We start from the raw sequence: 26,988 nt of genomic DNA on the forward strand, positions 1-26,988 counted from the left end.
ACTATAGTGTCATTCACAAAGTTTGAACTTGTAACATTGTTAAGCTAATGCTTTTGAAAAAACCTTCTGCCATGAAAAATGATATATCTGATATTGCAGTGCTAGTTTGCTTTAAATACTTGCTCTTTTTCTGTATTAATTTAAGAGAATAATTGTCTTTCGATGATCCAGTTGCTTTATTGATACAGCCGAATGCATTTACTGGCTTTGTTTAAATAATTTTCTACACACTATTCTGTCAATAATAGGCTTCAAAGGCCGTTTCTTCTGTTAATTTCCAAGCTCTCTTTCATTTGCTCCTAGTTTAAGTTAGAGTGAAAGCTACTTTAGGCGATTCTCTGCCAAAATGTGGTTTGGCAAGGGTTTATGACTGAATTTGGCCCAAAAGAGTCAAACATATGGTAACAGTTAATTTACTGGTATGCCTATCCTCCTGAGAACTCCTCCCGAGAGCATACTACATTTTTATCTAACCTGTTCTAACTGAACAAGCTATTGGTCTGAAAGGTGATACGCCAGTATAGAAAGAGACCTTTAGGTAAAACTTGCGTTCAGGACAGTCGTCCATATTAATTAAAGAGGCACATGACTAAATTCATGCACACCCCTTAAAAACAAGCAAACCAAGGCAGGTCATCCCGGTGTTATTACCTATTGCCTGGAGACTTTGCAAACTTAATTTCAGCTTTAAGCGTAAAACTAAATACAGAGCTAAGCAAGCACCCCTCTATATGTGTGTTTGTCTGTAAATGCTTACACACACAGATACTTTCTGTCAAGGATGATCTCAAGTCAGCTGTTGTTCTGCCAGTTACTTTCTGCAGGTGCCTGTGGTCACATATACTGCTTTTCAGATGGAAACTGTCTCCTGAAGCAGTTCAGTTCAGTTAGTTTTGTACGTGGCAGGTACTTTCCGCGTATGAAAGTAAGACCCAAGCTTACCAACGAAAAGAAAGACACAAAAGAAAGTCACATAAGGGAAGGGAAGGGAAGGGAAGGGGGGAGATAAATTTGAGAATGCCAGAATGGAGTGCTGAGTTTTTAGCAAGAACTTGCATCCAGTCGGGGATGTGCTGATCTTGTTGGTGTTCCTTGGTTTTCCTTGTTGAGAATGCATTTCAGAATCATTTCAGAAGCTCTCTTTCTAGAACTGATACTACTGAGCATGCATCTGTTGGTATAGCAAGCCTACGTGTGATAAAATGGGGTGTAATTAGTGATCCAGTCCCCCCTCATTAAGGTCCCCCCCTTGTTTCTTTTCATCTACTTTAGTTGTGTATCAGTCCAAGCTAGCTTGTGTGTGTGAAGGGGATGCAGTCCTGACTTTTTGACCCATAGCCTTTAAAGCACATTTTAGCCTCATCCAGATGCATTGAAAATGTCCTCTGCACCACAGTGCCTCTTATTAATCAATCTCTGGCATCCTGCTTTTTCTCCTGCTCGTTGGTTTCTTGTCTGTTTTTTAAAAAGTAATGTTTATTTCTGTCAGCCATATATTTTTTTAAATATATATATATATATATTTCTTGTCCCAGCACAAAGCCGAAATGGACCCTCAGGGTGGTTCACGAAATTAAATAATAACAAAACAATTAAAATCAAATTTAAAGCAGTTTTATAATATTAATAAATCCTTAGCAATTAATTTAAAATACTAACTTGATCCTGGACTACCATTGAGGAAGTCATTCATCAGTGCAAGCCTGGGCTCTTTTGGAGGGACTTAAATGGGTCTAATTACACATGCTGAGTATAGCTAATGTTGTATTGGGGTGTTCATTTTTTTTTATAAAAAAACAACAACCAAAAAACTACCAATTTTCCCCTCTGAGAATATAATCTACTGTGAGAGAAGACAGGGCTCCAGCAGCCTCCCCAATTACTCAGAGTGACTTGATGGGATGTAGATTTGTTACAAACAATTAACCCCAGTGCAAAGCTTTTCTTTATCTGAAAAAAAGGATGAATGCCCCCCCTCTTTATTTCACATGAATGTTCACTTATGCAGTTCATTAATATTTGCTCTATTAGAAGATTTTGAAAATTGCTCTTTTGTCTAAAGCAGTAATTTCCAAACTTCTACCTTGGAGTAACATACACTCCCCATCAACATGCCTGTGGAGGGAACACCCATAGACCTCTCCCATCATCACTCTCCATTAGCTGAGGGTTGGCCCTAGAATATACTCAACTCCTCCTCCTGACTGCATAATTCAGGGCAACATGCCATCTTGTGAAAAAAGATTGTCCCTGCTGCTGCTCTTCTCCTGAAGGAAATTCAGGTTCCCTCAGAAAGCAGTTTGAGGAAAAAGGTCTTCCCCTTCTCTGTCCAGTCCTGAGCATTGGTGGCCAAGGAAATTTTAGGTAGACGAGGCAGATTACAGGGAAGTAGATAGAGCTTGAAACAATGCCGCAGACCTTGGAGCGAAATAGCAGTCAATGCTACAGAACTGGAACTTCCTACTTGAGAATTGCATGTGCTTCCTTCTTCTCACCTATATGGCTTAGGGCAGCGGTGTTCAAACTTTTCTCAAAGAGGGCCAAATTTGATGAAGTGAAGGGCCATGAGGCCCGACCAAAGTTGTTGAGCTTCTTTTAGAATTGAAGTTGTTGAGGTTTTTTAAGGATTTTATCCCAGGAAATAAACCGCCACAGGGGTCGGATAAAACCGACCGGCAGGCCGGATTAGGCCCCCAAAACGGATTTTGCCTGGCTTAGGGAGTAGGGAATGCCTGATTTAAGCCCTGTGGCACTCTATATCAGTTAAACATGCTTGTGTGCGACCAGTATTACTTATGGGTACTATATATGTTTTAAATATAATACAGTGGTACCTCGGGTTACTTACGCTTCAGGTTACAGACTCCGCTAACCCAGAAATAGTACCTCAGGTTAAGAACTTTGCTTCAGGATGAGAACAGAAATTGTGCTCTGGCAGCACGGCAGCAGTGGGAGGCCCCATTAGCTAAAATGGTGCTTCAGGTTAAGAACGGACCTCCGGAACAAATTACGTTCTTAACCCGAGGTACCACTGTAATACAATTGATGCTGAGATTTCATTATACAAAATGCCTACATTTACGATAGTCCTGATTTAATAATGTATAATTTATATAAATTTATAATACAGTGGTACCTTGGGTTAAGAACTTAATTCATTCTGGAGGTCCATTCTTAACATGAAACTGTTCTTAACCTGAAGCACCACTTTAGCTAATGGGGCCTCCTGCTGCTGCTGCACCGCTGCTGCACGATTTCTGTCCTCATACTGAAACAAAGTTCTTAACCCAAGGTACTATTTCTGGGTTAACGGAGTCTGTAACCTGAAGCGTCTGTAACCTGAAGTGTCTGGAATCCGAGGTACCACTGTACTAATTTGATTGTATCTAATGATACACCAGTGGGCTTCTGCTGGTGAAATGGGACTTTTGTTTCCTCTTCTCTGTACCAAGAAATCTTGGTACATATATCTGTTCCAGAGGGTCCCTCAACCCTCCAAAACTTGATTGTGCAGGAAGCTGGAAGGGACTGGGCAGGAAGTTCTGTTGCACATATGGAAAAACCCTTGTGCCGCCAGAGCTTTATCACTGGGTGCAGCCGGTTGAGTTTAATGATGCAGTTGTGTGTAGGCTAAGGATTTGATCCAAAGCACTTTGAAATTCAGCGTATAATATGAAAGATTTCAGTATATCTTTGGTATGAACTACTGAAACTTATTCCAGTAGAACAGATAGCAGATATCTGCCTCCAAGCCTTATAGTGCTTACTTTAACCTGAAAAAAGAAAGAATATTTTGCCTAACTTTGTTAGGAAAAAAGGAAAATGGTTTCAAACATGCTTATTTTTAAGACTGTATAGGCTTTCACTTATGACCCAAGGCATAGGTTTTTTACATCTTTGTAAATTCAGATAGACTTGGCTGAAGTAAGCAAGTCATTGTTCGTATTCCCCATTAATATCAATAATTTCCTGTTCTTCACCCCATCCTATCTTCCTTTTGTCCTTCTATTTCTTTTTAAAATCTAGCTTGAAAGCTTCTTGAAACAAGGACTATCTTTTCCAAAACTTAATTCCTTTGTGAAGCACACAGGTTGGACCCTGACTTCCACTTCTGTGAATGGAATAGTTCTTTCCGTTTATGTAAGCAACTGAGATCCAGCAGAGACCTCCTTCTGGAGCAGACCCCTGCACCCCTCCGAAGGGGGTTTCCTGGGAGCTACAGGGAAAAGGAGGAATTGGCAAAATCCACCCCCTTTGTTTTTTCCTCCGCTTCTGAGCATAAGTCTGAATACAACCATTTATGTACAGTGGTACCTTGGTTGTTGAACGACTTGACTCCCAAATGCTGCAAACGTGGAAGTGAGTGTTCCTGTTTGTGAACGTTTTTCAGAAGCCTAACGTCCAACACGGCTTCCGATTGAGTGCAGGAAGCTCCTGCAGCCAATTGGAAGCTGCGCCTTGGTTTTCGAATGATTCCAGCAGTCGAAAGGACTCCTGGAATGGAATAAGTTCGACAACCAAGGTACCACTGTATTGACATGGTCATTACGTAAATAATGGCATATTTCTCCATAGAGCAATGGCTGTAACTGTTTATTAGTGGTTGTAAATTTAGCTGCTGCAAACCACAGTTAGCACAAATGGTTGCTTGCAAACCAACCTCAAATGGGCACTGACACAGATTTGGACATTAAAAAAAAATATATATTGACCTGAAGTCTGAATGGAACCAAAGGTGCACACTTCTCGTGGTAAATGCAGATTCATTTATGTCACATGACTGTTCGGCGTGAAGGAATTTGCATTTCCTACAAAAGTGTGCACCATTCCGTATTATTAAGTCAGTTTCTGGACAGTTGTTATTTGGCCATGTTCTTCCAGTTTTAGTGCCCCTTACTATCCTGAGGAGGGTTTGGCTTTCTTGCATTTAGGTTTAAAGAGAGAGAAAAAACAGTGAGAAATCAGCCCCCTGTCCTCCATGAATAGCTGTTGGTGTGGGATAGCTACTGTTCCCATTGACTTCTGCATCAAAAAATCAAAGACTGTCTTTTATATGGGCAGAAATTTAGCTAGTTTTATATAAAAGCATCCTTAAAAACTCATTCTGCAAATGCTGTTGAGTAGTGGCTTTGTAAAGGTAATCTGAGGTAGCAAACCTTGGATGGTGTGCCCCATGGTTTAGTCAATTAAGTATGTTGCAATCTAATTTTCTTTTTTAATGTACAGATATACTTAGTGTATTTTCTGTAAGAGTGAGGAGCACATTGGGTGTGCCTGCATGTATTTATATATGATAAATAAGTGAGTAGAATATTTTCCATATTTTAGTTCTCAAAAATATGAAAGCCCTGCTTTTATCTTTTTGTGTGTGTGCTGTTGAGAATCTTTATGCTGGAAAATGTTGAAAGCACTGGAGTAGTAAAAGCTACGATTTTTGTTTTGTTTGGCAGTCGGCTTCTGTTTAAAATTCCTTTAATCTATCTATTGCATGCTTTTATATTCCTCTTGATAACCGAAGGCACGATGAAGGATCCTTCTTTATATGAACTCATTCAACAAACAATGCTGAAAAATGCTTTGTCTTTTTATGCCATAAAGTGGACTGTTGTGTGAACTGTTAAATTTCTATTTGCCTTCCTTGATTTCCTCCCCCTCCCCACCCCACCCCTCCTTCCTTTTGGAAGAAAACCACAATTTCTATGCTAGATCTAAAGTTTCATTAAAATTGCTTATGCCCTGTCCCAGGCATTTTAAGTGGGCCATCTGTCTAAACATCTCTCTATTTTTTTCTGATCATTTCCTCGACTTATTCATGAGCCATGGGAGGGCTTCTTTGTAGTCTCCATGTAGCTGGTTCAGCCTACCCCCACTGAATACATCTATGTGCTTGCATAACATATCTTTTCACAGTGCTGGAAATTCTCTGAACTTGGTTCAGATGAATGGCCCACTTTCTGAAGGGTTTTTTCTTCCCCCCACTTCTGCTGTAAAGATTTGTATGCAGGAATTGACCTCAGTGCCTAAAGAATACAGCACATTATTCTTGGTCGTTTATAGGCCTCCCGCTGAGAAAGTTATGATGAAGGATTTCTTAATTATTCTTTGACCATTAATATTGTTTTAAGTCAGTATATATCACTTTTATTTAGCTGCTGAAATACATAATTGTGCAACAGGAAAAAATAGCCGCATGTATTTGCAGTGTGTCATGTAACATAGTTTTGCAATGTTGGGGTTGCTCAGATTCTTACCTGAGAGTCTGAAGACAAAATACACTTTAATGTAGGTTCCCCCACCTTAACCTCCATACACCTGATAGTTTGAATTTTATTAAATCTATACTTTTATTTTCATAACCCTTTGTGACATTAATTTATATCCCATTACGTCATCTGCAGCAGTTGCAAATGGGGGGGGGGCACCTCTTTGTAGAAAACTGGATACTGAGCCCCTACATGCTGATTGGCCGCTGACAATCTAAGCCTGAGTAGAGCAGCTCTTTATTCTAGATTATATGAATGAAACTTTACATTGCTGCTTTTGGTTTTTATATAGTTTAGTTAAACTACGGGTGATGTCCATCTCTTTTTTAGGCATTCTGTTTTTCTGATGTTCTGCAGGTTCTCTAGCTGAGAATCCATTGCAGCAAGGAAAATACAAGCTGTGAACGCTGATGCTTCATACAGAAACAACCAAACCATTTGGCAGGGAGGCAAGAATGGAAGTAGCAGCATATTGTAGTTCTTTGTGCATATAAGTTCCAAGATATGCCTATTCCAGCTAATATTTTGCATGGTTTCCCCCTGCCTTTGATAAATCCCAGTGGTGTCTTGCTCAGTTTGCACCTAAAGCTGTGTCTACACCTGACTTTTGCTCCGCTTTCTGGATTTTAAGTGATGAACTTAGTGTTTCAGAAAATGGGCGTTATCTCACTGTCAGGATGACCTTTTCTTCTAATAGCAGTAGTATTGGAAAATGTTTTACAACTCCTTTGATCATAGCTAACACCTTTCTACCATTTTCCATTTCATGCTATAACTGCAGCTGTCCCTTTTTGTCTCACAAGGGGAATGAGTGCACCATCAGACCAACTTTTCCACTTTAAGCCCAGATTCTGTCAAACTATTTGTCCTAAAACTGAAGACTCTCAATTCTTCCTCCCACCACTATTAGAATATTCTGACTTTTACTGTCACCTGTTATACAGGGCACTGGGTTCTGGTTTAACACCCTGTAAGTACTTGACAGGGTTTTTTTTTACGTTGTTGTGTGTGATATTTATGATATTTGTAGTTTTAATTGTAGTTACTCTTCTGATTTCGGAATCCACTTTGAAAGAAAATATTTTTAAAAGAGGATGCAAATAAGTAAAAAAAACCCCAACACCCAACAATTTGACTTTGCATATTTTCTTTCTTTAGCAATGTTGTGCTAGCTATCAAATTTTTTAGGGGGTTCTGTTAGTGATAGGCATAAATGGTAAGCAAGCGAGAAGACCGGCCTGTATCTACCCAAAATTCATTCAGGAATCATTTGTGAAAGTTCTGTTGACAAAGAAAATGAATCAGTAATCAGAAAATTAGTGATGATTTTAAATGAGATCGTATGTGTATGGCATCTCCAAACTAAACCAACTCCAAAAGCTATCAGGGAAACGTGGATTCTGATGCTACCATGGTAGCTCTATCTAGGTGAGCAAGACTTGCAGATGCTTTGAATGGGCAACTGACTCATTTGCTTGGCATGTCCATGTTGTTGCTCAGCTCTATTGCCTGATTAACAGTTCACAATGATTTGGCAAGTTGTTATATGAATCATTCAACATCAGTCATGTGACATAGTAGCTATGTCTGGGGTTGTGTCCTTTTCCAACAGTGGAAAGGTTGTTCTGCTAATACTGCACATATTGTGGTAAGCGTAGTGAACCAGAACTCTGGTAATAAGAAAATGAAAAATGCAACTGTCATAAACTAATGCTAGAATTGTAAAAACACACAAAGCACTGGAAATACAAAAGGCTGGTGGCAGACTCAATACAAAATGTATACCTAGTGAACTGTGCTTCATAAAAAAATAAGGATGCAGATTAATCTGTTGATGTCAGCACTAAGTTGCACAAAACACTCTTTGAGCAGATGCTATTTCAGTGTGCAAGAGTGGAAGTGAAGAAAGTTGCATAAACTTTGGTCTGAGTAGACATTCCTTCAAGCTTTCGCTGTTTAAACAAAAGGTGGTTGAGGGTGAAGAAAAGCATTCTTTTGTTGTCTCATATTCTAATAGTGCTAAAGAACCCAGTCTTTGTGAAATAATAATATTTGATCGATGGATTGTAGAAGCTCAAAATTGCTGGTCCTTCCCTCCATCTCAGTATTATTAATTTGCATCAGAATTCATGCAAGGGAAGAGAACACAGTCAAAAAGTAAATAAATATGTTATTGACTAAGCAACACTGTCATGGCTCTTAAAATGCATTCTACTCTCTCTCTTGGTCAAATACACTTTTTTCATAAGCTTACTGTAATAAACATTGGGGAATCTTCAAAAGGACACAGGAGTCTTCACAAATGACCCCTTCTCACCCAATATTACCTGCTCTGATGAGTAGTGGCCCTCCAAAGACTCATTCCTGCCACCTGACATAAACTGGAGATCATGTGAACTAAACCTGGAACTGCCTAAACACAGAGCTTGAAATGTACCACTGAGCTATAGGCTCTATCTTCACTGCTGTATTCCCCAAAAGGTAGATTCTACATGCTTTAATTTTAGAATGGCCTTTTGTACATATGATTTGGCATTTCAGAGGAGATCACAAATGGATTATTCTGGTCCATTCTGGTCTTGGTAAGATATCACTCATAAGGTGCTCAACCTGCCATTTAACTCGTGTGAGATAGTTGTGGGCAGGTTTATCCTGATACCATTTTTTGCTTTTTACCTAAGAATCCTGAGAATAACTTTCTTCCTTTTTTCTATAAAAGTAATTAAGAATAGTAGTGTACTCTCTAGGATTATTTGAAGTATATGTCGAGAGCAGGAAACCAATAGGCTTCTGTCATAATCAAATCACTAAGCATATGTTGAGTGATAACAGGGGCATACAATCACAGGGGAAGAACTCAAGGAGAAAAGTGGCCCAATTATGGTAATGAACAGGTAGCCAAATGAAAAGGATGGGAGAGAGCACAGGGTAACAATGTGAAATTATGATTAGCGCAGTAAGCAGCTGGCACAGCCTAACTATTGTTGTCAAATGTCTGGAACATCACGGCAGAATGCAGCTTAAGGACAGTGTGAAAGGACAAACTGCTTAGTCTGTGCATTTCTACAGGGAGTTCTTGAAATGTGTAAAGGTTGCATTGGGAGACCAGCAACTGTCTAAAACTTTCTCTTTGACAGCTTGCGATATTCCTGATTTGTATTGTGGGCTGCCCCTCACTTGTTGGCTTCATCTTACTTGGTGTTGTATGCTCTAAGAATTTATTCAGAGTTTGATTCTGTCCCCTGAAGTCTGCAGTTTCCTTTACTCTCAAAGCCATTTCCCCCGTCAGATATAGTTAGTGGGGCTGGGTATGTTACAAACCTGCAACAAATAAAAACATAAGAAACAAAGGCATTTGAAAGTAGCTTCCAACCTCCTTACCTGGTAAAATTGGAATTCCGCTTTATCTTAAAACTAGTGTTTTCATACAAATCCTCAGTCAGTTTAAGATTTTTTTATTTTTTTTTCAGGAAAATGGTTGGAAGTCGTCTGCAAAAAATGTGAGGGTTGTTTTGTGTCTATGGGATATTTTTACAATCTTGTTTTGCTAGGTGTTGTAAGCTGCCTTATGGGAGAGGCGGAATAAATAAACCAAGGCATCTGAAAAAATTATATGCATATAGTATATGATCCAAGTCATAGTTATTATTTTTTTTAATCTTGTGATAAAAACCATGGAGAGAGCCAGTGATGAAACACGGGTTGAGGATGTTTAAAGTACTCTTATTTGTCTTTCTGTTGCTTTAGGGTTTCTATTGTTCCACCTGATGCTAACAACTGGGAGCTATCAATCCAGCTGGGGGAAACAACTCACTCTGTTATAGCTTCATGTCAAGGGTCTACATTCTTGGTAAGCCATTGTTCTCTTTTTACAAGAAGTCAAGATTTTATTGTGATGTGGTATTGACTTTTGCCCCAAAACTAGAAGCTGAAATCCTTATTTATTTGCACGCACTTCATAATGATGATAAGATGATTCTTAGCAATATGATGGTAATAAAAATGGGAAATTACTATCAGAACTGTCTAAAAATTATTACTGAATTATTGCCACATAATAAAAGCAGTCCATACACCAAGTTATTCTGTTTCAAACACTGGAATCCTTGCTGTTTGGTGGAGACCAGTGGCTAAAGGCACATACCTGTTGTTGGATTTGATGTTGGATTAACACTGCAGTAGCATTTTTTAAAGAAGATTTTGAAACTGACGTCATGAAAACAAGGTAAGTATGCACTCCAAGAAAGATGCACAAGTGGTCAGTCTCTGAGCTGTGTGCTAACACTGCATATTATTCAACAGCCTTAAGGCTACAATATGGCACAATGGAGAAAGTGTGTGTGTGTGTGTGTGTCTTTTTGCCTGGAAATGTCTGAGAACTGAAACTTCCTGCTGACAAATTTTCACAGCCCGTTTGGGTGACCTTTCTATTCTAACTTGCTATTTTATGTAAGGGCAGGTCAGATTTTATGCTGTTCTTTCACACTGTATGTTATGATAAAAGCCCATTTTGAATGCAACACTAAGCCAAACTAGCATAAACAAGCAAATTTGTGGGTTCCCAGAGACAAGAGTTTGATCACTTTGCTTTTACGCCAGTCTTCCTGCTGCCACGTTGCTGTAAGCTAAGCCATGGTTTGGCTCATCGTTACATCTGAACCCAGGCTCATAGCTTATCTCCTCCAGAAAGACCATGAGCAGCAAGACATAGAACAAACCTTGGCTACCAGTTTTGTGTGGAGAAAGATAAATCATGAGCGCAGTTTGAACATAATGCTGAACCAAACCATGGCTTTGCTTGCTTTGCAGTAGGATGGGCGGCTGAGGAAAGTGAACGCAATCTCTCTTGGAAGCTGCACATTTGCACCTTCATGCTAAGCCATGGCTTGGTTTCGCATTATGTGTGAACCAGGTCATAGTTTCAGGAAGGCCTTCCTCTGGTCCAAGAGGCAGGGCCTAATCTTTGCTGATTTTTTTTAAGACGCTAGACTCTTCATGCCTTCAGATCAGTCCTTCCCAGCATGCAATAGATTAGGTTTAAGCAAGAAGCTTGGGGCAAGGCAAGCTGGCTTCTTCCTTCTCTCCTTTTCCTTGTAGTGTCTGCAGCAGTCCCATTTGGTCTCCCCTCCCCTTCTCTTTTCTTCTCTTGGCCACGTACAGTATTGTACTGGTTTCAGTATACAAAAGAAGAAGAGAGAAATTACAAAAGGACTTGGCTGTAAATCCCCTAGTGTTGGTGCTGACCTTTAAAGCCCTAAACGGCCTCAGTCCAGTATACCTGAAGGAGCGTCTCCACCTCCATCGTTCTGCCCGGACACTGAGGTCCAGCGCCAAGGGCCTTCTGGCGGTTCCCTTGCTACGAGAAGACAAGTTACAGGGAACCAGGCAGAGGGCCTTCTTGGTGGTGGCACCCGCCCTTGTGGAACACCTTCCCACCAGATGTCAAAGAGAAAAATAACTACCAAACTTTTAGAAGACATCTGAAGGCAGCCCTGTTTAGGGAAGCTTTTAATGTTTAATAGGTTATTGTATTTTAGTGTTTTGTTGGAAGCCGCCCAGAGTGGCTGGGGAAACCCAGCCAGATGGGCGGGGTATAAATAATAAATTATTATTATTATTATTATTATTATTATTATTATTATTATTATTATTCCTCTTGATGTGGAAGGGCACTTAACTGTTTCATATGGGGAGGTGCTCCACCTTGTTGCTTCTAAGCTGCAAGTGGTTTTTTTTACCCACACTAATGTTTCTGGAGAGAACCTTGCAGAGAACAATGGAACTCATGTTGTCTAGACACCTTGAAAGAATAACAGTACCATAAAGATTTTAGCAGTGACCATATTTCTCCATACTGGAATGCTTTTGTGGAGCAAAATAATTTTAAATTTATTGTAAAGCTAATAGGTAGAGGCTAGAAGAATTTAGAAGTATAAACAATGGTGAATCTACATACAATAGCCCAGTATTGTAAAACGTTGAATCTATCTAATTCACTGCTCTGTAATTTTCCTGCCACCGAGAGGAGGAATGTTCAGCGAGCAATAAAGGAGTAAAAGATAATTGTGCTATCTTTCCATAGATGCATCCTTTTCTCTTTCTCAGTATTTATTTGGTTTACTTCTCTCTCTGCTGTGAATGTCTGAATTGGGAAACTGGAAAGCATGCTCGTTTTGGTATCCTCCTGATATTTAAAGGGTTAGAGATGGCTAGCTCCACACATCCTGTTTCCAGCCACTTGAATGTCAAGTATTCTTAACTCAGGCTACTTCTTTTAAACTGAAGCCGTTGTCTTTCTCAAAGCTGGCAAACACAACAGATGTGTTCTGAAATGGAATTAAGAACGAGTTCTCCAATGAGTTCACTTCCACAAAAGCTTACTTTTACAAAATAAACTTGAAAAATAAACACTAATAAACATTAGAAAAGAATTCCATGGGCTTTCTTGACATGCATGTTAACAATTCTCTGTATATTTTAATGAACACTTAAAAGTTGTTAATGATGTCTTCAAATAGTTTTGTAATTAAGCTGAACACCTCTTCCTTACTTGGCACCTGTATTTTCCCTATTTACATAAGTGTGTTCATGGCTCCAGCAATACTCAGTGCTTTGCAGAATTTGCTTTGCATAAATATTTATAGTGTTGTGGAATATTTTCTATTTAATCAACTTCCTGTCCCTTCTCATCTTTCATGCTTACCATTTTGTTTTGGAATCTTATGTCCCCTTGTGTTGGGGTGATGACCTTTTTTGACCAGTATACATTCCAGCCATATTCTTGGTTCCCCTCCCCCTACTCTCCCGCTGTCCTTTTAAAAATGAATGGAAACCTAACCTCTTTGATGTAGGTCTCCCTGTTCACATTAAGGAGACACATGGATGCAAGAAGCAGATTCCACTGAGCTGTGTAGAAAGCTAAGGCTATAGGTGGAGCCAACCCTGTCTGTATGCAAAGCTTTGTATTTTCAGCAGCCACTATCCTTGAGAATCCTTGCCAATATTGCCGCTGCCTCAATCTTTCCTGCGTACCTGAATGGAGGCGCACAAAAATGTGGAGGAGGAGAGGCATTTGGTTTAGGTAGCTGCTATATATTATACAACAGATGATTGGCATTGCACAGGAATGCTGTATTTGGAATACTGCGTACCGTTCTGGTTGCCCCATCTCGTAAAAGAATACTGTAGAGCTAGAAAAGATGCAGGAAATGGAAATTAGAACCATGAATTTGAAGAGCAACTGTCATCAACAAATCACGCTAGTAGGACTGCAAGAAGTTTTGGAAAAGTGTTACAAAGTAGAAAAATATAGAGATATTGGTTATGAGTTTGAAATGTAATAAGGAAAATAAGAAATGCATACTAAGAGATTAGATTGGAAAATTTTCAGACAGGATTGATGGAAGTCAAACATTTGAATAAGATGTAAAAGTATGTTTAATTGCTGTTAAAAATGATATGTTAAAAAAACTAATAAAAATATATTAAAAAAAGGAAATTAGAACCATGAAAGGACCGGGGCGCAATGTCTACAGTAAAAGGATAAAGCATTGGGGGATTTTAAGGTTTGGTGGAGGGAAGGTAAATTAGTGGGGCATGGCAGAGGTTTCCACAGTTACGAATGTTTTGGATAAAGCAATTAGAGTTTCCCTCTCTTAGACCTTTTAAGCCTGGGATAGTATGAGATCATTGCCTTTAAGAAAGAGTGGATAACCTGTGGCCCTTGAATTTTTGCTGATAGGAGTTGTAGTCCAGCAACATCTGGAGAGTGGCAGTGATTGCCCACCCTAAAAGAGTCTAGCGTCAGCATACCCAAAAGACTGGCCACTTATGTAAGGAACCCACCTGGTAGCTGAGATGAAAGCCCTTCTCCAGGTGTATTGCCAGCACAGAGCAGGCAGATGGTGATGGCAGAACATTCTTCTATGGTTCATTCCCAACTATGGAGCTCCCCAAGGAAGATTAACCCTGACACCTTTGCTGCTATCTTTTATGTGTCAAGCAAAATCTTCCCAGTTCATTCAGACCTTGAATAAATTAACCACCCCACTTTATTTTCTTTGGATCCCCACACCTTAAATATATATTTTCAACTGTTTCCTCATGAGGTCTTTTCCTGCTCCTTCTGGCTGTAAAATTGTTTACCTGCCCCTATAAGAGATCCTGCGTATTTCAATCGCTCAATGTTTCTCAGAGATACTCTAACATAGCTTGAAATTTGGATGTGTACACTTTTATATTAATGACAGATAAAATAACATTCAAAATACATTTCCACAAATTAAAGTCACCTTTCAAATGATACATGCATTTTCATCATGCATGATGACATCAGCATAGACAGATAATGGCCATTGCACATACATCAAACATTGCATGTAGAGCTGAAGTTATCCCTGACTCACTGCTTTTCAGTTGAGGCTTTAGACATTCAGCAACAAATGAGTGATAAATCATGATGGGACAAGACTGCATGAGGAACATGTTTGGGTCAGGTTTTAGAAATATAGAAATCAACACACCCACCCTTCATTTTCAGCCATACCAATGTTTCAGCTAACTTGGGAATTTGGTCAAAAGACAAATTATACAAATGAACCCATTTCTTTCTTGCTGAATTCACTCATTCTGGCCTTCTGTTCATAGCTTTGAAACTACATGTGTGTGCAAGTGAGTGAGTATGTGTGGCCACATTGTGGTTTTTTTGTGGTACAGGGATCTGCTTTCACGTTACTGAACAGCAACAGCGTCAGAGAGCGAGTGTGTGTGTGTGTGTGTGTGAGAGAGAGAGAGAGAGAGAGAGAGAGAGAGAGAGAGAAAGAAATCAATATTGTGTGATCTCCATAATCAGGATCAGCAAGACATATGTAGTTGACTTCCCTTGGTTGTCTGGAAGTGAGATGGCAGAGGGCAGCAATGGCTACCATGCTTTCTCTAATTTTGTGTTATTCCACACTCCTATAGCAGCCATTTTGTGACTGGTGCCCACAGTACTACATTCTCAAAACATGTCTGCTGGTCAAAACAGGAATGTTTTGTGCTAACTTCTGACTACAATATGATTTATAATAACCCCATAGCATGCTTCTACAGAGGTTTCTTCTTTCCTCTTCTGCGTGCAGTCCTTGAACACCATCTGACGATGGAGAACAGGGAATAATGCAGGTACCTATTATGCAAAGCGACATTAAGGTCCTGTTTGCACATCATGCGAAGGAGAAACGTTTGTGTTTGAACCAAGGATTGTGATTTGATTTGTTCCACTCCAAACAAGCTATGATCTGTAACCTAGGTTTGCTTTTGGTTTAATGATCGTGGTTGGTTTGAATAAAAGAAGCCAGAGTCCCCACTTCGGATGTAATGTCAGACTAGGCGCATAGTTTGTTTCTTTGGAACACTAGCAGGGAGGAACAAAGCGGCCAAGATCAACAGGTTTACCGAAAATCCATTAACTATTGTGTACCATGACTTGTGAACTGGGCCGCTGTCTGATGAATAGAAAGAATCGCAGTTGCCGGGGTGTGGCTGGGGGCGGCGGTGAGTGGAGGCTGGGATACAAAATGAACGCTCTAGGCACAATCCATTTAGAAAACATTCTGCACAAGCTTTGCTGAAATTAATGGGAGCAGCACATAGGCGTATGAGGTGGATTGCGACCATTTATTTTTAAGACCGACAAGATAACTGTGAGCTCCTTTTGCTGGCATAGCAGCAGTCGTTATCTTTATCAGCATGTTGAGTGCTGTATGGAGAGGCTAGACATGAATCAACAGAAATAGTAGTTAGCTCTGTGTGTCCTGGTTGCTGCCACTTCATTTTTAGCTGATTTATTTGATTTGAGCACATGCGATGTGCTGGATTACTTCCTTTTGCACCAGCACCTCTGAAATTCAGGCTTAGTGGGGAGATTTCTAGGAGCAACGCTGCCCAGGCTTGCTTTCTTCGCTCCAAATTTCATTGCCTTTCTCAGGGCAAGGCAGGCTTATTAACATGACTTTAATATGGCTCTTAATGCTCTATAAGAAAAAAGAAAAGAAAATAACGCCGCTGTAGTGGCTAGATGTGACTAACTGTTTTGATGTAGTCTTTTGAAAAGACTAGACCAGAACTTCCCTTTTTGAAATGTGTAAAGCAGTATAGACACAGCTTCTCAGATGGATCTAATTAGTCCTTCATAGGGGCTGGATGTCCGTTTGTTGCAGCTGAATTCTCATTTCACTCACCCATAACTAGAAACACCTCGCTTCAAACACATTTCTTCAAAGAAAGAAGGGTTTAGGGTTCCATGTTTTACTGCTTTTTGATGTCTGTTTCCCTTTAACAGAGAAGACCTTATGTTTATACAACTGTTGTTATTAAGGAAACATAGCTTTGTTCAGAAGAATTCATTTTGTATCCGTATTTGACTGTTTGTAAGAGTGGAAGATCTTGCTACTCTAGACTGTGCGGGTAAGCTCATACAATAAGCTCATTTACTAGAAAGACAAGTCTTCGTACAGTATCTGGATGAGAAGAAAGATTAAACAGCGCAGATTTTAGGGCTTATAAAACTTGAAGAAACAGTATTTTTAAACGTAATTTTAGTATCGCTATTCATTAAAGGTGAGATCAGTAGGCAATATGAACATTTGAAACTATCTTGTGGCTAGTCCGATCTGATCTAATACTATAGCTGCAGATCTCTAGAGCTTCTAGCAGAAGTCTTTCCCACCCTGTCTCGTAGAAGTCACTGAGGATTGCACCTGGGACCTTCTGAATACTAAGCATGTTCTCTCACATTATGATCTATAGCGCCCTTTCTCATCGTTCTAAGTTTTGTGTTGGTGGAGCTTTTAAGATCCAAAGTGTATGTGATGGTGGCAGACTGGTGTTGTTGAACATCGATCTACCTTGTTCGTGGGCAAAGGAAGGTGAGGTGGGGTGGAATGTAAATGAAAGGAGAAAAGAGAGGGTCCATGGCCTGGAGGTACTGAAACTTCCCACCGCTCAACGTCCGTGGACTATCTCCCAATGTCTTCTAACCTCATCTGGGCAGGTGCAAACATGGGGGAAGGGTCAGATTCCCTGTCCCTTGTGGTTCCTCAGTTGCTCCTCGCTCACCAACACTTTCCGTGCAAGTGTGGAAGATCTGCATTTAAAGTTTTTCTGGTCTAGTACCATAGCATAGTTTGGCTTGAATGTCAGGATGTGCATCAAGATTTGTGTCCATTTTTATCCCAGGATTCCTTGGTTTCCCAGCAGAAGCTCGCCCATTTTGCCACTACAGTGGTACCTCGGGTTAAGTACTTAATTCGTTCCGGAGGTCCGTTCTTAACCTGAAACTGTTCTTAACCTGAAGCACCACTTTAGCTACTCGGGCCTCCTGCTGCCGGCGGGGCCGCCGGAGCACAATTTGTGTTCTCATCCTGAAGCAAAGTTCTTAACCTGAGGTACTATTTCTGGGTTAGCAGAGTCTGTAACCTGAAGCGTACCAGAAGGTACCACTGTAATTGAAGTCTAATGCTTCTGGGTACTAAACGTAAGAAGAAGAAAAATCCTGAAAATTACAGAAAATCTGGTATTCCATAATACAATCTAATTTTTGGTATGACATTGTCTCTCCTTGTTTTTCATTAGGCACAGTGTAAAATAAAATGAAATGATTTTACAGGAGCATTTCTGAAATTCTCTTTTTAGTCTTTTTCAATACTAGAAACATCACTTTTCTTTGGGACATCAAAGCTCATTCTCTTAAAATAATATCCGCTTCATGAGTAGAACACCTTATGGTTCACACAAAGAACTGCAAAGCTAAAACACAGTCACATGTCCACACTTTGTTTTAAAAGAAGCCTTCCTTTAGCAGAAGCATTCTTCAACCTTGCTAACACATATAGCTAATGTGAGAGAACAGGAAATGGTGCATCAACCGCCTTCACTTGATAAATATAAAGGGGCATAAGGAGAGTCATTGGAAGATCTCTACTGGATCCGATTAATGGTGCATCTAATCTTCAACATGACCTCATCAGCCAGATGTTTCCAGGAACACAATGAAGACACCCCCATTGTTTCCCCCCAGCAACCAGTAATTTTCAAGCATCTCTCTAATAATTTTATTCATGTTTTTGTACACAGCCCTGGACACTTCTGAGAAACATTTTAAATAAAATAAGAACGATGCATCAATTTGAAAGGTTAACTAGTTCTTTAGGACTGAAGAGTTGGTCTTGCCTTCTTTCTGCCTCATCCAAGGAGAAAGAATGGTGCTTTGTGGATGTTAGAAGAGTTGTCAGTTTTCTGTTTTGGAGAAGAAAACAAACTTGAATCTTGTTAAGAGCAGAAGAAGAGCACTGCTAGATTATGCCAACGGCCCAACTAGACCAGCACCCTGTCCTCAAAATAGCCAACAGGTTGCCCATGTGAAGCCTGTAAACAGGAGCTGAGTGCAACTGCACACTTTTTGCTTCTGATTCCTAGCAACCGGCGTTTAGAGGCATAGTGCTTCTGACAGTGGAGAGAGAACATAACCATCATGCCTAATAGCCACTGATTGCATATCTGATGGCCAGCTTTCTTGGAGTTCCAGGGTTTCTACTTCCACAGTGATTAATTGGATGAGTGATTGGATTAGTTTGGCTTATTAGTACCAGGGTCATTTCCCACCAAAAGACATTACAATTCATTCCTCGAGGAGTTCTGCTACTTCCACAGCTTTAGGACAAGCAGTTCTCTGAAGATCTGCACATACATTCATTAGCACCATTGTCTTCTCTAATGCAGCCTTTGGTTAATGTGTTTTCCAAAAAGTAAAGACCACACCGGGCTGGAATCACTGGGGAAAGGAAATTGAACTTAGCATAGCATTTTAATTCTGAAGGACTGTGGGTGGGGAAAGTCTTTCCATCTCACTCATACACACAGGGCATACACACAGAACAGACAGCAGCTACACACCTGAAGACACACACACATAAACCCACATGCCTGCCCCCTGCGCGCGCACACACACACACACACGGGTTGCAGATAATGAACAAGGGAAGGGACAGCTATCCTGGTACTAGGATACAGGTTCTCACTCTTCCCAAGCACAAATCATCACCTGGTGAGCCACGCAAGGGAGTGCTCTGTACCCTGATCTTGGTGCCGGGATGGGCAGAGAGGCTTCAACATTGTGGCCCCACCCCAATGATAAAGATGATCTGATGAGTGGGCGCAAGCAGCGGTCTCTGTCCCAATCCTGTATGTGTCCGCCCCCCCCCTCCCGGAAGTTATTGCCAAGCACTGTGAAAGTGCTCCCACAGTGAGGAAGCAGCATTGAATAGTATTGGTAAAAATTTAAACTTGCCACTGCCAAATTGCCAAGGGGGTGGGGTCTTGAATAGGTCACAAAAATGTCTTGAAGGGCTAAATATGTCCCACAGGTCAGATACCCCAGACCTATACCATTGGGGTTTTTTTTAATTATTTATACTTCTATTAAAGCTAGGGAGCTTTCTTCCAGGCTGTAATTGGGATGCCTTTTTGCCTTTTTACAAACTAATCTATTTACTTTGATTAATCATGTAAAAGATGTATCCTTATTTGATTTTTGATTATGTTCTGCCCAGCTGCATGTCACATACAGAGTGGCCAAGTTTCTTAGCTGCACAGAAGCTTAAGAAGGCACATTGATGAAAACGGGGCAAACTGTGAAGTGATTTATGTGAACTAATTATTGCAGTATTACAGCTTCCCTGTATATAGTTATTCAGCAAATAGCAGTTGTGAGTTATTTCATGATAGCTTTGTATGTTCGCTGCTGATTGCACAGTAAAACTTGATTTTCTGTGAAACAAGTGAATGTATGTAGCCTAGCTATACTATACATGTAAAAGTCAGTCTGTGATAACTGTGGAGTTTAAGAAGGGGGTCTGAACCCAGAAACATGCTATTGCTGATATAAGCACATACTCTCACCTGAGAAAAAGTTTTATGTTTTCACTTTTTAAGAGCAGCATATACTGTACCAAATTTGTGCTGCACCCATGGTCTTCTGCATCTTAGGCAATCTTTTTTAGGATTGTCAACCTTAGTGAAAATTGCAAGTGAGCATTGACGATCAGATCTAGCACTCAAAGCAATTTCATCTGGCCCCAGCATATGTAGCAGAGTTTTCTTTAAGGCAGTGTTTCCCAACCTTTTTTGGGCAAAGGCACACTTGTTTGATGAAAAAAATCTCGAGGCACACCACCATTACAGCCCCGTGACGTCAGCGCGCAGCGTCACGCCGGGAGGGACGCACGAAAGTGTAAGTTTCAATTTTTTTCCCTCCCCCTTGCCGGGGAACCTCCAAGCTTTGGGGGTGGGGGGGGAGGAGGCAGCAAAGCGATGCAGGAAGGAGAGCATGGCTTGGCTGGGTGAGCTTTGGCAGGGGCAGGGAATGAGAGCCGCGAGGCGGGCGCTGCGGACAGAGGCGCTGCCCGCCGAGCTCGCAGGCAGCCAGGCAGGCAGACGGCGAGAGCCCCTCGCTGGGCGGCCTCTCCTCGCCGCCCCGCCTCTCGCCGCCCGACTCACCCGCCTCCCTCCAGGCAACATCTCGCGGCACACCAGGCAACATCTCGCGGCACACTAGTGTGCCGCGGAACAGTGGTTGGGAAACACTGCTTTAAGGTATGGTCAAATAAATTGATTTTAATGTTATTTCTCTCTGGATTTTGTATGTAATGGCCCAGCTGTTTCATAAATATAAAGTCCTTAAATGTAATGCGCGACATGTCTATTACAGAGTCTAACAATCCATGAGCAATTTGGTTGTGTGGCAGAAATGTTCTTTTAGCTCTCAGACTATTGTTGGAACAATAGAATAACTTCTAGAACTACAAGAGTTGTCCGCCCTTGATCTATATTGGTCTCAAATGTCATTTGGCAATGAGAAACTTGATCAGTTCTTCGTGAGCAAAATAAATGTTTCACTTTTTTCTACAAATCACCAGCAGTACAGTGCAGTGTCCTGAGAGTTTTCCATTTAAAAAGAAGAAATAAGTAGTGAAAATAGCATACCCTTGACTTACCAAAGAGCATTACTATTACAAAGAAAATAATAATGAGTTGTCAGCAGCCAGTGTGATTGCATTTGCTGTTTTGGAGAAATATTAAATGAGAAGTATTACCTACAAACGAAGCATTTTAAGAGAGCTTCAGCTACATCAATGTAGAAACAAAACAAAAACAGGATATAGTTTGTAGATGGTTTCACCCTGTGATATACCCTGAATATTCATCATTATCCAGAAGCAGGTAGGAAGAGAGTAGTGAGTCAATAAAATATTGCTCTGAAACATTAAATATAACATTATAGCTGGCAATTCTTTATCGGGATGAATTGATAGCAAAAAAGTAACTAATAGGCTAGATCAAAAGAAGTGTCAGGAATTAATGTAGAGAAGAAGAAAGCAAAAGAGACAAATAATAGAGTAGGTGGTAAGTGGAGGATTAGCATAAGTATAAGGAGTAATTTTTTCTGGGTCAGATGAAAAGAAATAGAGAATAAGTGTTATATGAGGTGTAGGGAGTAGCTTCAGGATTAAAATGACACCTATTTAAGGGTCATACAAAATCCAGGAGATGGGCATGATTTGTGTTATCTATCATTATCCGTAGACCTTCTTAATAGTTCTACTGAAATAGTAGCACTAAAATTTGCCTAATGGGTTCTTAAAACATATTTCAGCACTGTTTGTTAGGAATGATTCAACTTCTTTTTTCTTGTGGTAACCCTGTAAAGTTTGCTATAATTTCTATTTAACCAATGGAGGCTTAAGAATCACATTGACCATTGTCACCAAGAGTATGTTTTTTGATGGCAGACATTTGAACTGGAGTGTCCTGTGTTCGTATTCTTCATTTTGTTTGCATAATGCTTTCTGTGTACTTGTTGTTTAGTAATTTAGTCCGACTCTTCGTGACCCCATGGACCAGAGCACGCCAGGCACTCCTGTCTTCCACTGCCTCCCGCAGTTTGGTCAAACTCATGCTGGTAGCCTTGAGAACACTATCCAACCATCTCGTCCTCTGTCGTCCCCTTCTCCTTGTGCCCTCCATCTTTCCCAGCATCAGGGTCTTTTCCAGGGAGTCTTCTCTTCTCATGAGGTGGCCAAAGTATTGGAGCCTCAGCTTCAGGATCTGTCCTTCCAGTGAGCACTCAGGGCTGATTTCCTTTAGAATGGATAGGTTTGATCTTCTTGCAGTCTCAAGAGTCTCCTCCAGCACCATAATTCAAAAGCATCAATTCTTCGGCAGTTAGCCTTCTTTATGGTCCAGCTCTCACTTCCATACATCACTACTGGGAAAACCATAGTTTTAACTATACGGACCTTTGTTAGCAATGTGATGTCTCTGCTTTTTAAGATGTTAGCAATGAGATGTCTCTGCTTTTTAAGATGCTGTCTAGGTTTATTATTGCTTCTGTGTACTAGAATTAAATGCATTGTGCCTATTGACTCTGTTTGGTTGCAAGTCTCCTTGGTGAGATAGAGTGGTGGTGGGGAATTCAAACTGAAAGTACATTAAAAGCAGAGGAATACTTCTCATTTAGTAACTAGCTTCATCTGGAAACATTAATCTCTAAGCAAAAAGCAGCATTCAGTTTAGAGCTGTGACATATGGTTTAGAAAATGTAAAGTAGCAAAACCAAAGAAATGCAAGTGAGCAATTCCTGGGATATGTTGCCAGAACAGTAGTCTTATTTTTGTGCTTCCGCATGATGCACTGAAAGGAACTGAGATTTTTGCAAAAGTGAGAGGGCACCATAAGTGTGAGAGGCCAAAAGTGAGAGGGCACCAGCCTAGAAATATGGAAATAAAGCAGATGTGCTTATTTTGAAGTTCTGGAAATGGGATCCTACAAAATTATTGCTACACTTTATATCAGAGAATTGTTCTGTGATAGGGATTGTCTGGAAGTGCTACATTTGCCACCGTCAGTTACTTGGGTAAATGAGTGGTATATAAGTATGAATATGACTGAGATCCAAAGAGCTTCTCGGGATATATAAAGGCTTCTAAAGTCTAGTGAAGCTTTTGACTTCTGGCAGTGAGTGTGGGAGGGATAGTGGGTAGGTGCCGTTGGTTGAGAAAAATCAGAATAAAACCTCCTTGGGCTCATGGGCTGTCCCCTTCTTCTCTTCAGCTACTCATCAACTTTAATCATTATTTAGACCTCTTAACGAGTCACTGCCAATGCCCGTGTTGGGAGCAGAAATTACTTTTGTTACTTGGCTACTTTTTCCATTTAATTTGCAGGATTTGTAGAATTTTAAATACATGGAACAGACTGTATCATTTCTTTCTGCACTATCCAAACAGTCTTTCCTACAATTGTTTCAGGGATTATGTTCCAAAAACTCTGGGTAGAGGCATGAAAAATTGACCCATCACCTCCCTACTTCCTATATCAAAGCTTTTTGAAATGAATATGAACAAGACATGAATACAATAGTATTAACTTATTTCTTTGTCACTTAATTTTAATAGTGTATTTTGTGAACCTTCTCATTATCACTTTTAATAGTTGACCCGTATAATAGTCCCAAATCACAAGTTCCAATTTGCAATCGAGCGTCTGCAGTTTATTACCTGAAATTCCTAGTTGATGCCATGATGATTTTCTGAATTTCAGAGTTCTGTCAGTTCCAAGTTAAGGACTGATCTGTCAGTTGTTTCTTGCATAAACTATATTGAGGCTATAATCCTATGCGTACTTTTATTTTTAAGTAAAAATCTTCACCTTTATATACAGCCATGGGCAGAAACAGGAATGACTTAGCACGGGATGATTCGGCATCTTGCCTAAACCTTCTTGCAAACACTCCAGAAACTCAGATCCTTTTTCTTTCTCTAGGAGACGGTACAGACTGTGATACCTGTTTCTGGATGCCAGAATGGCTATCCCTTAAACATACGCCATGGGAACAAGTAGCTACTGCTGAGTTTCCAAGCTGTCAGCTGAATCCTTATTTATTCTGTCTTCTGCCTATGAAATGGTAACCAAGAATAGTTTACGGGAAGGAACAACAGGATATACAGGAAGAAAGCTCAGAAGTCACAATACAATCGACTTGTCAATCAGAACACCTACATTGCAGGAAACAGATCAAACCTGAAATTCCTCTTCTATATGTCACATGACTATTTTTTAACCTATCTGTACACATGCATGCTTTATTTATTCTAAAGGTCTGATCTGGGCTCTTTATAGCCATAGTTGGAGTGAACATTTCACAGCCAGGCACTACTACTGGGAAAGATTTGCTGTTTGCAATGGAAAATTCTAACTTAAGCAGAGAGCAAGCAACACACTTCTCCTTAGATCTTAATGGGTGAGAGCAGGAATATGAAATCTGTTGCTCTCCAGATGTTGCTAAATACAACTCCCACCATCCCGGCTGGGACTAATAGGAGTTGGAGTTCAGCAGCATCCTGGAAAGCCACAGGTTCCCCACCTATGGGTTCAGTACTTTTCACAGCACTAGACTGTGTTGTCAGACCCACGACAGACTGCTATGCATCAGGTTTGTAGCTAGCCTTGTGCCATGTTTGAAGCATTTTGCCTGAGTCTTCTTAATAACCGTTTTGCCCTGGCATCTAGTACATACTAAGGACTGAGCCACATGAGATACCCTTGTGCCAGTTCAGCTTGATGCTTACTTTGGCAGTAAAAAGACCATTTCACAGTTCATAAAAGTAGCATTGACTTTGTTTTAGCACCTTGATGCAGAACCTTCCCCTGTGTAAAGCATATCTCTTTCTCTCTCTCCCTCTCTCCCTCTCTCCCTCTTGCCTCCCCTCCCCTCTCTCTTTTTTTAGTAATACATTGTGTGTGGAATGTTTTGTAATGAATAGATGACCCTTAGTCAGCTTCTTTCATGTCTTCAACAATGAAAGATTAACTAGATTTTAGTCATTTGCCATTGATGTTTTGCCCTTTCATATCAGATAAAACCAGTCAGCAATGAATAGTTTTTATAAAATATTTCCCCCCACATTGATTCATGCTAGGTACTTTGATGTGTTTAACCTTCAATAGATTTAATTATATTAGTAGCAGATAAAGCGCTAATGTGGAAATATTTTCATAAGCTCTTTGGAACATTGAGTTTTCCTACTTACGTAAATGCAGAGGAAAAGGTGTGCACACCCTGGAAGTGTTTGGCACCAGGGTAGGATTACCTACTTCCTTTCCCATTAAGCAAATACAATTTCCTAATTGGGACCACGTTGATGATATGCCTATGATGACATTGCTTACTATGAAATTGCTGTTGGCACCTGTTTAAAGACCTTAGAAAATAGTCAGCCAAAAATATTCAAAATTCTTTCACTAACAAGACAATAGTCATCATGAACTTTGACACCCTTAATAAACCCTGCAGAATAGCATGCATCAGTTTGGATCCAGACTTCCCTCGTGTTGGTGGGAGAATTCCTGGAGCAGAGTTCCATGGAGATGATGGGACACTCCTGCCAGCAGAAGGGGGAGAGGTAACATTTGCCAGTTTCCACTCCCCCCTGCAGTCCCCCTCACCACCTCCCACAGCGTTTCAGAAGGCTCCCAAACATTCAGAAAGGAGGACATTGGGCCTGCAGGGAGAGAGGGTAATTGTCATGGCTCAGCCAGAGGATTCCTTATCAGTAGATGGCTAAGCCCCCACTACTTAGCAGAGTCCAGGACCCAACTAGATCTGGGAATTCTTGGGACTCTCAGACAAGATGGCCAGGGGATCATCTGTGCAGCAGGAGAGCTCATCCTCAGAAGCTGAGGTGCAACAGGCCCTGGATCCATGTGAGCAATGGTGCCTTAAATGGCAGATAGAAACACCACCCCATAACATGATCATTTTAAACAGTCAGCAAGAAGAGCACGGGGAGAATTGTATCACTTGTCTTAAAATCAAGATGGCCAACTTAACTGTCAGACAAAGTAGTCTTGTCAGCATTGATGAGCTGTTCTAAATCTCTAATACATTTGCAGCTGATTGGAGTCCAAAGAACAGCTACAGTTTTGATTCAGCTAAATAAGAGACTATCCAGCTGAATCCAAAAGTAACAATAGGTATTACCCTTATTTGGACCAACAAAAACATCACAGAGTAAGCAAGCTGACTACTTCAGGGGTCTTCTTCGAACGGATGAACAAGACCATCTACATTTTTTGACTTTCAGGTGCACTTTGAATGTTTGTAGGTGAAATATTCATGTTTCGATTTCAGTTCTACTGAACAGATGATATTATTTCCCCTTTCTAACATTAGGAAATATTTGAGTTGTGCAGAAACGCTGCAGATATTTGCATGCATCTCTGTCACGTAAAGAAACTGCAATGATGACAATGTGAACGTCTGCTTTATGTATACTATCATAGTTATTGGCTGCCTATTCTTTACTTGCAAAAAGCTTTCAAAAAATTGAAAGCGATGCTGGTACGGCGTATAGTGTTATGTATATGAAAAAAGCTCATTTGAAGCAGAAGTCTAGCAATTCATAACATCTTCTGGTTTCATTCATGGCAGGTAAAAGGCTGCCTTGATGACACTTGGAGCAAATGAGTTTCTCTCCTACAGTCATGTACTGAATAAAGCACTTGATCTAGTTTGGTAGAAAAGGGCAAGATCTATAAATAGGTAACCGAGATTTCCTCAGGATATGTAATTCATGGACTGGGTCTCACTCTTGGGGTCTTTTTTTAGAAGTAAGTGCAAATATGA

At 40.4% G+C, this 26,988-nt stretch overlaps 1 protein-coding gene across 1 annotated transcript in view; it reads left to right on the forward strand.

Moving 5' to 3' along the window:
* Positions 1-26,988, forward strand: part of PCCA (propionyl-CoA carboxylase subunit alpha) — a 205,197-nt gene that overhangs the window by 113,025 nt on the left and 65,184 nt on the right. The window contains exon 16 of the mRNA XM_081198401.1: positions 10,011-10,113. Coding sequence (XP_081054527.1) covers positions 10,011-10,113 — 103 coding nt within the window. The remainder of the gene's footprint in view (positions 1-10,010; positions 10,114-26,988) is intronic.

Source organism: Podarcis bocagei (genome assembly GCF_964188305.1).
Source record: "Podarcis bocagei genome assembly, chromosome: 6".
NCBI lineage: Eukaryota > Metazoa > Chordata > Lepidosauria > Squamata > Lacertidae > Podarcis > Podarcis bocagei.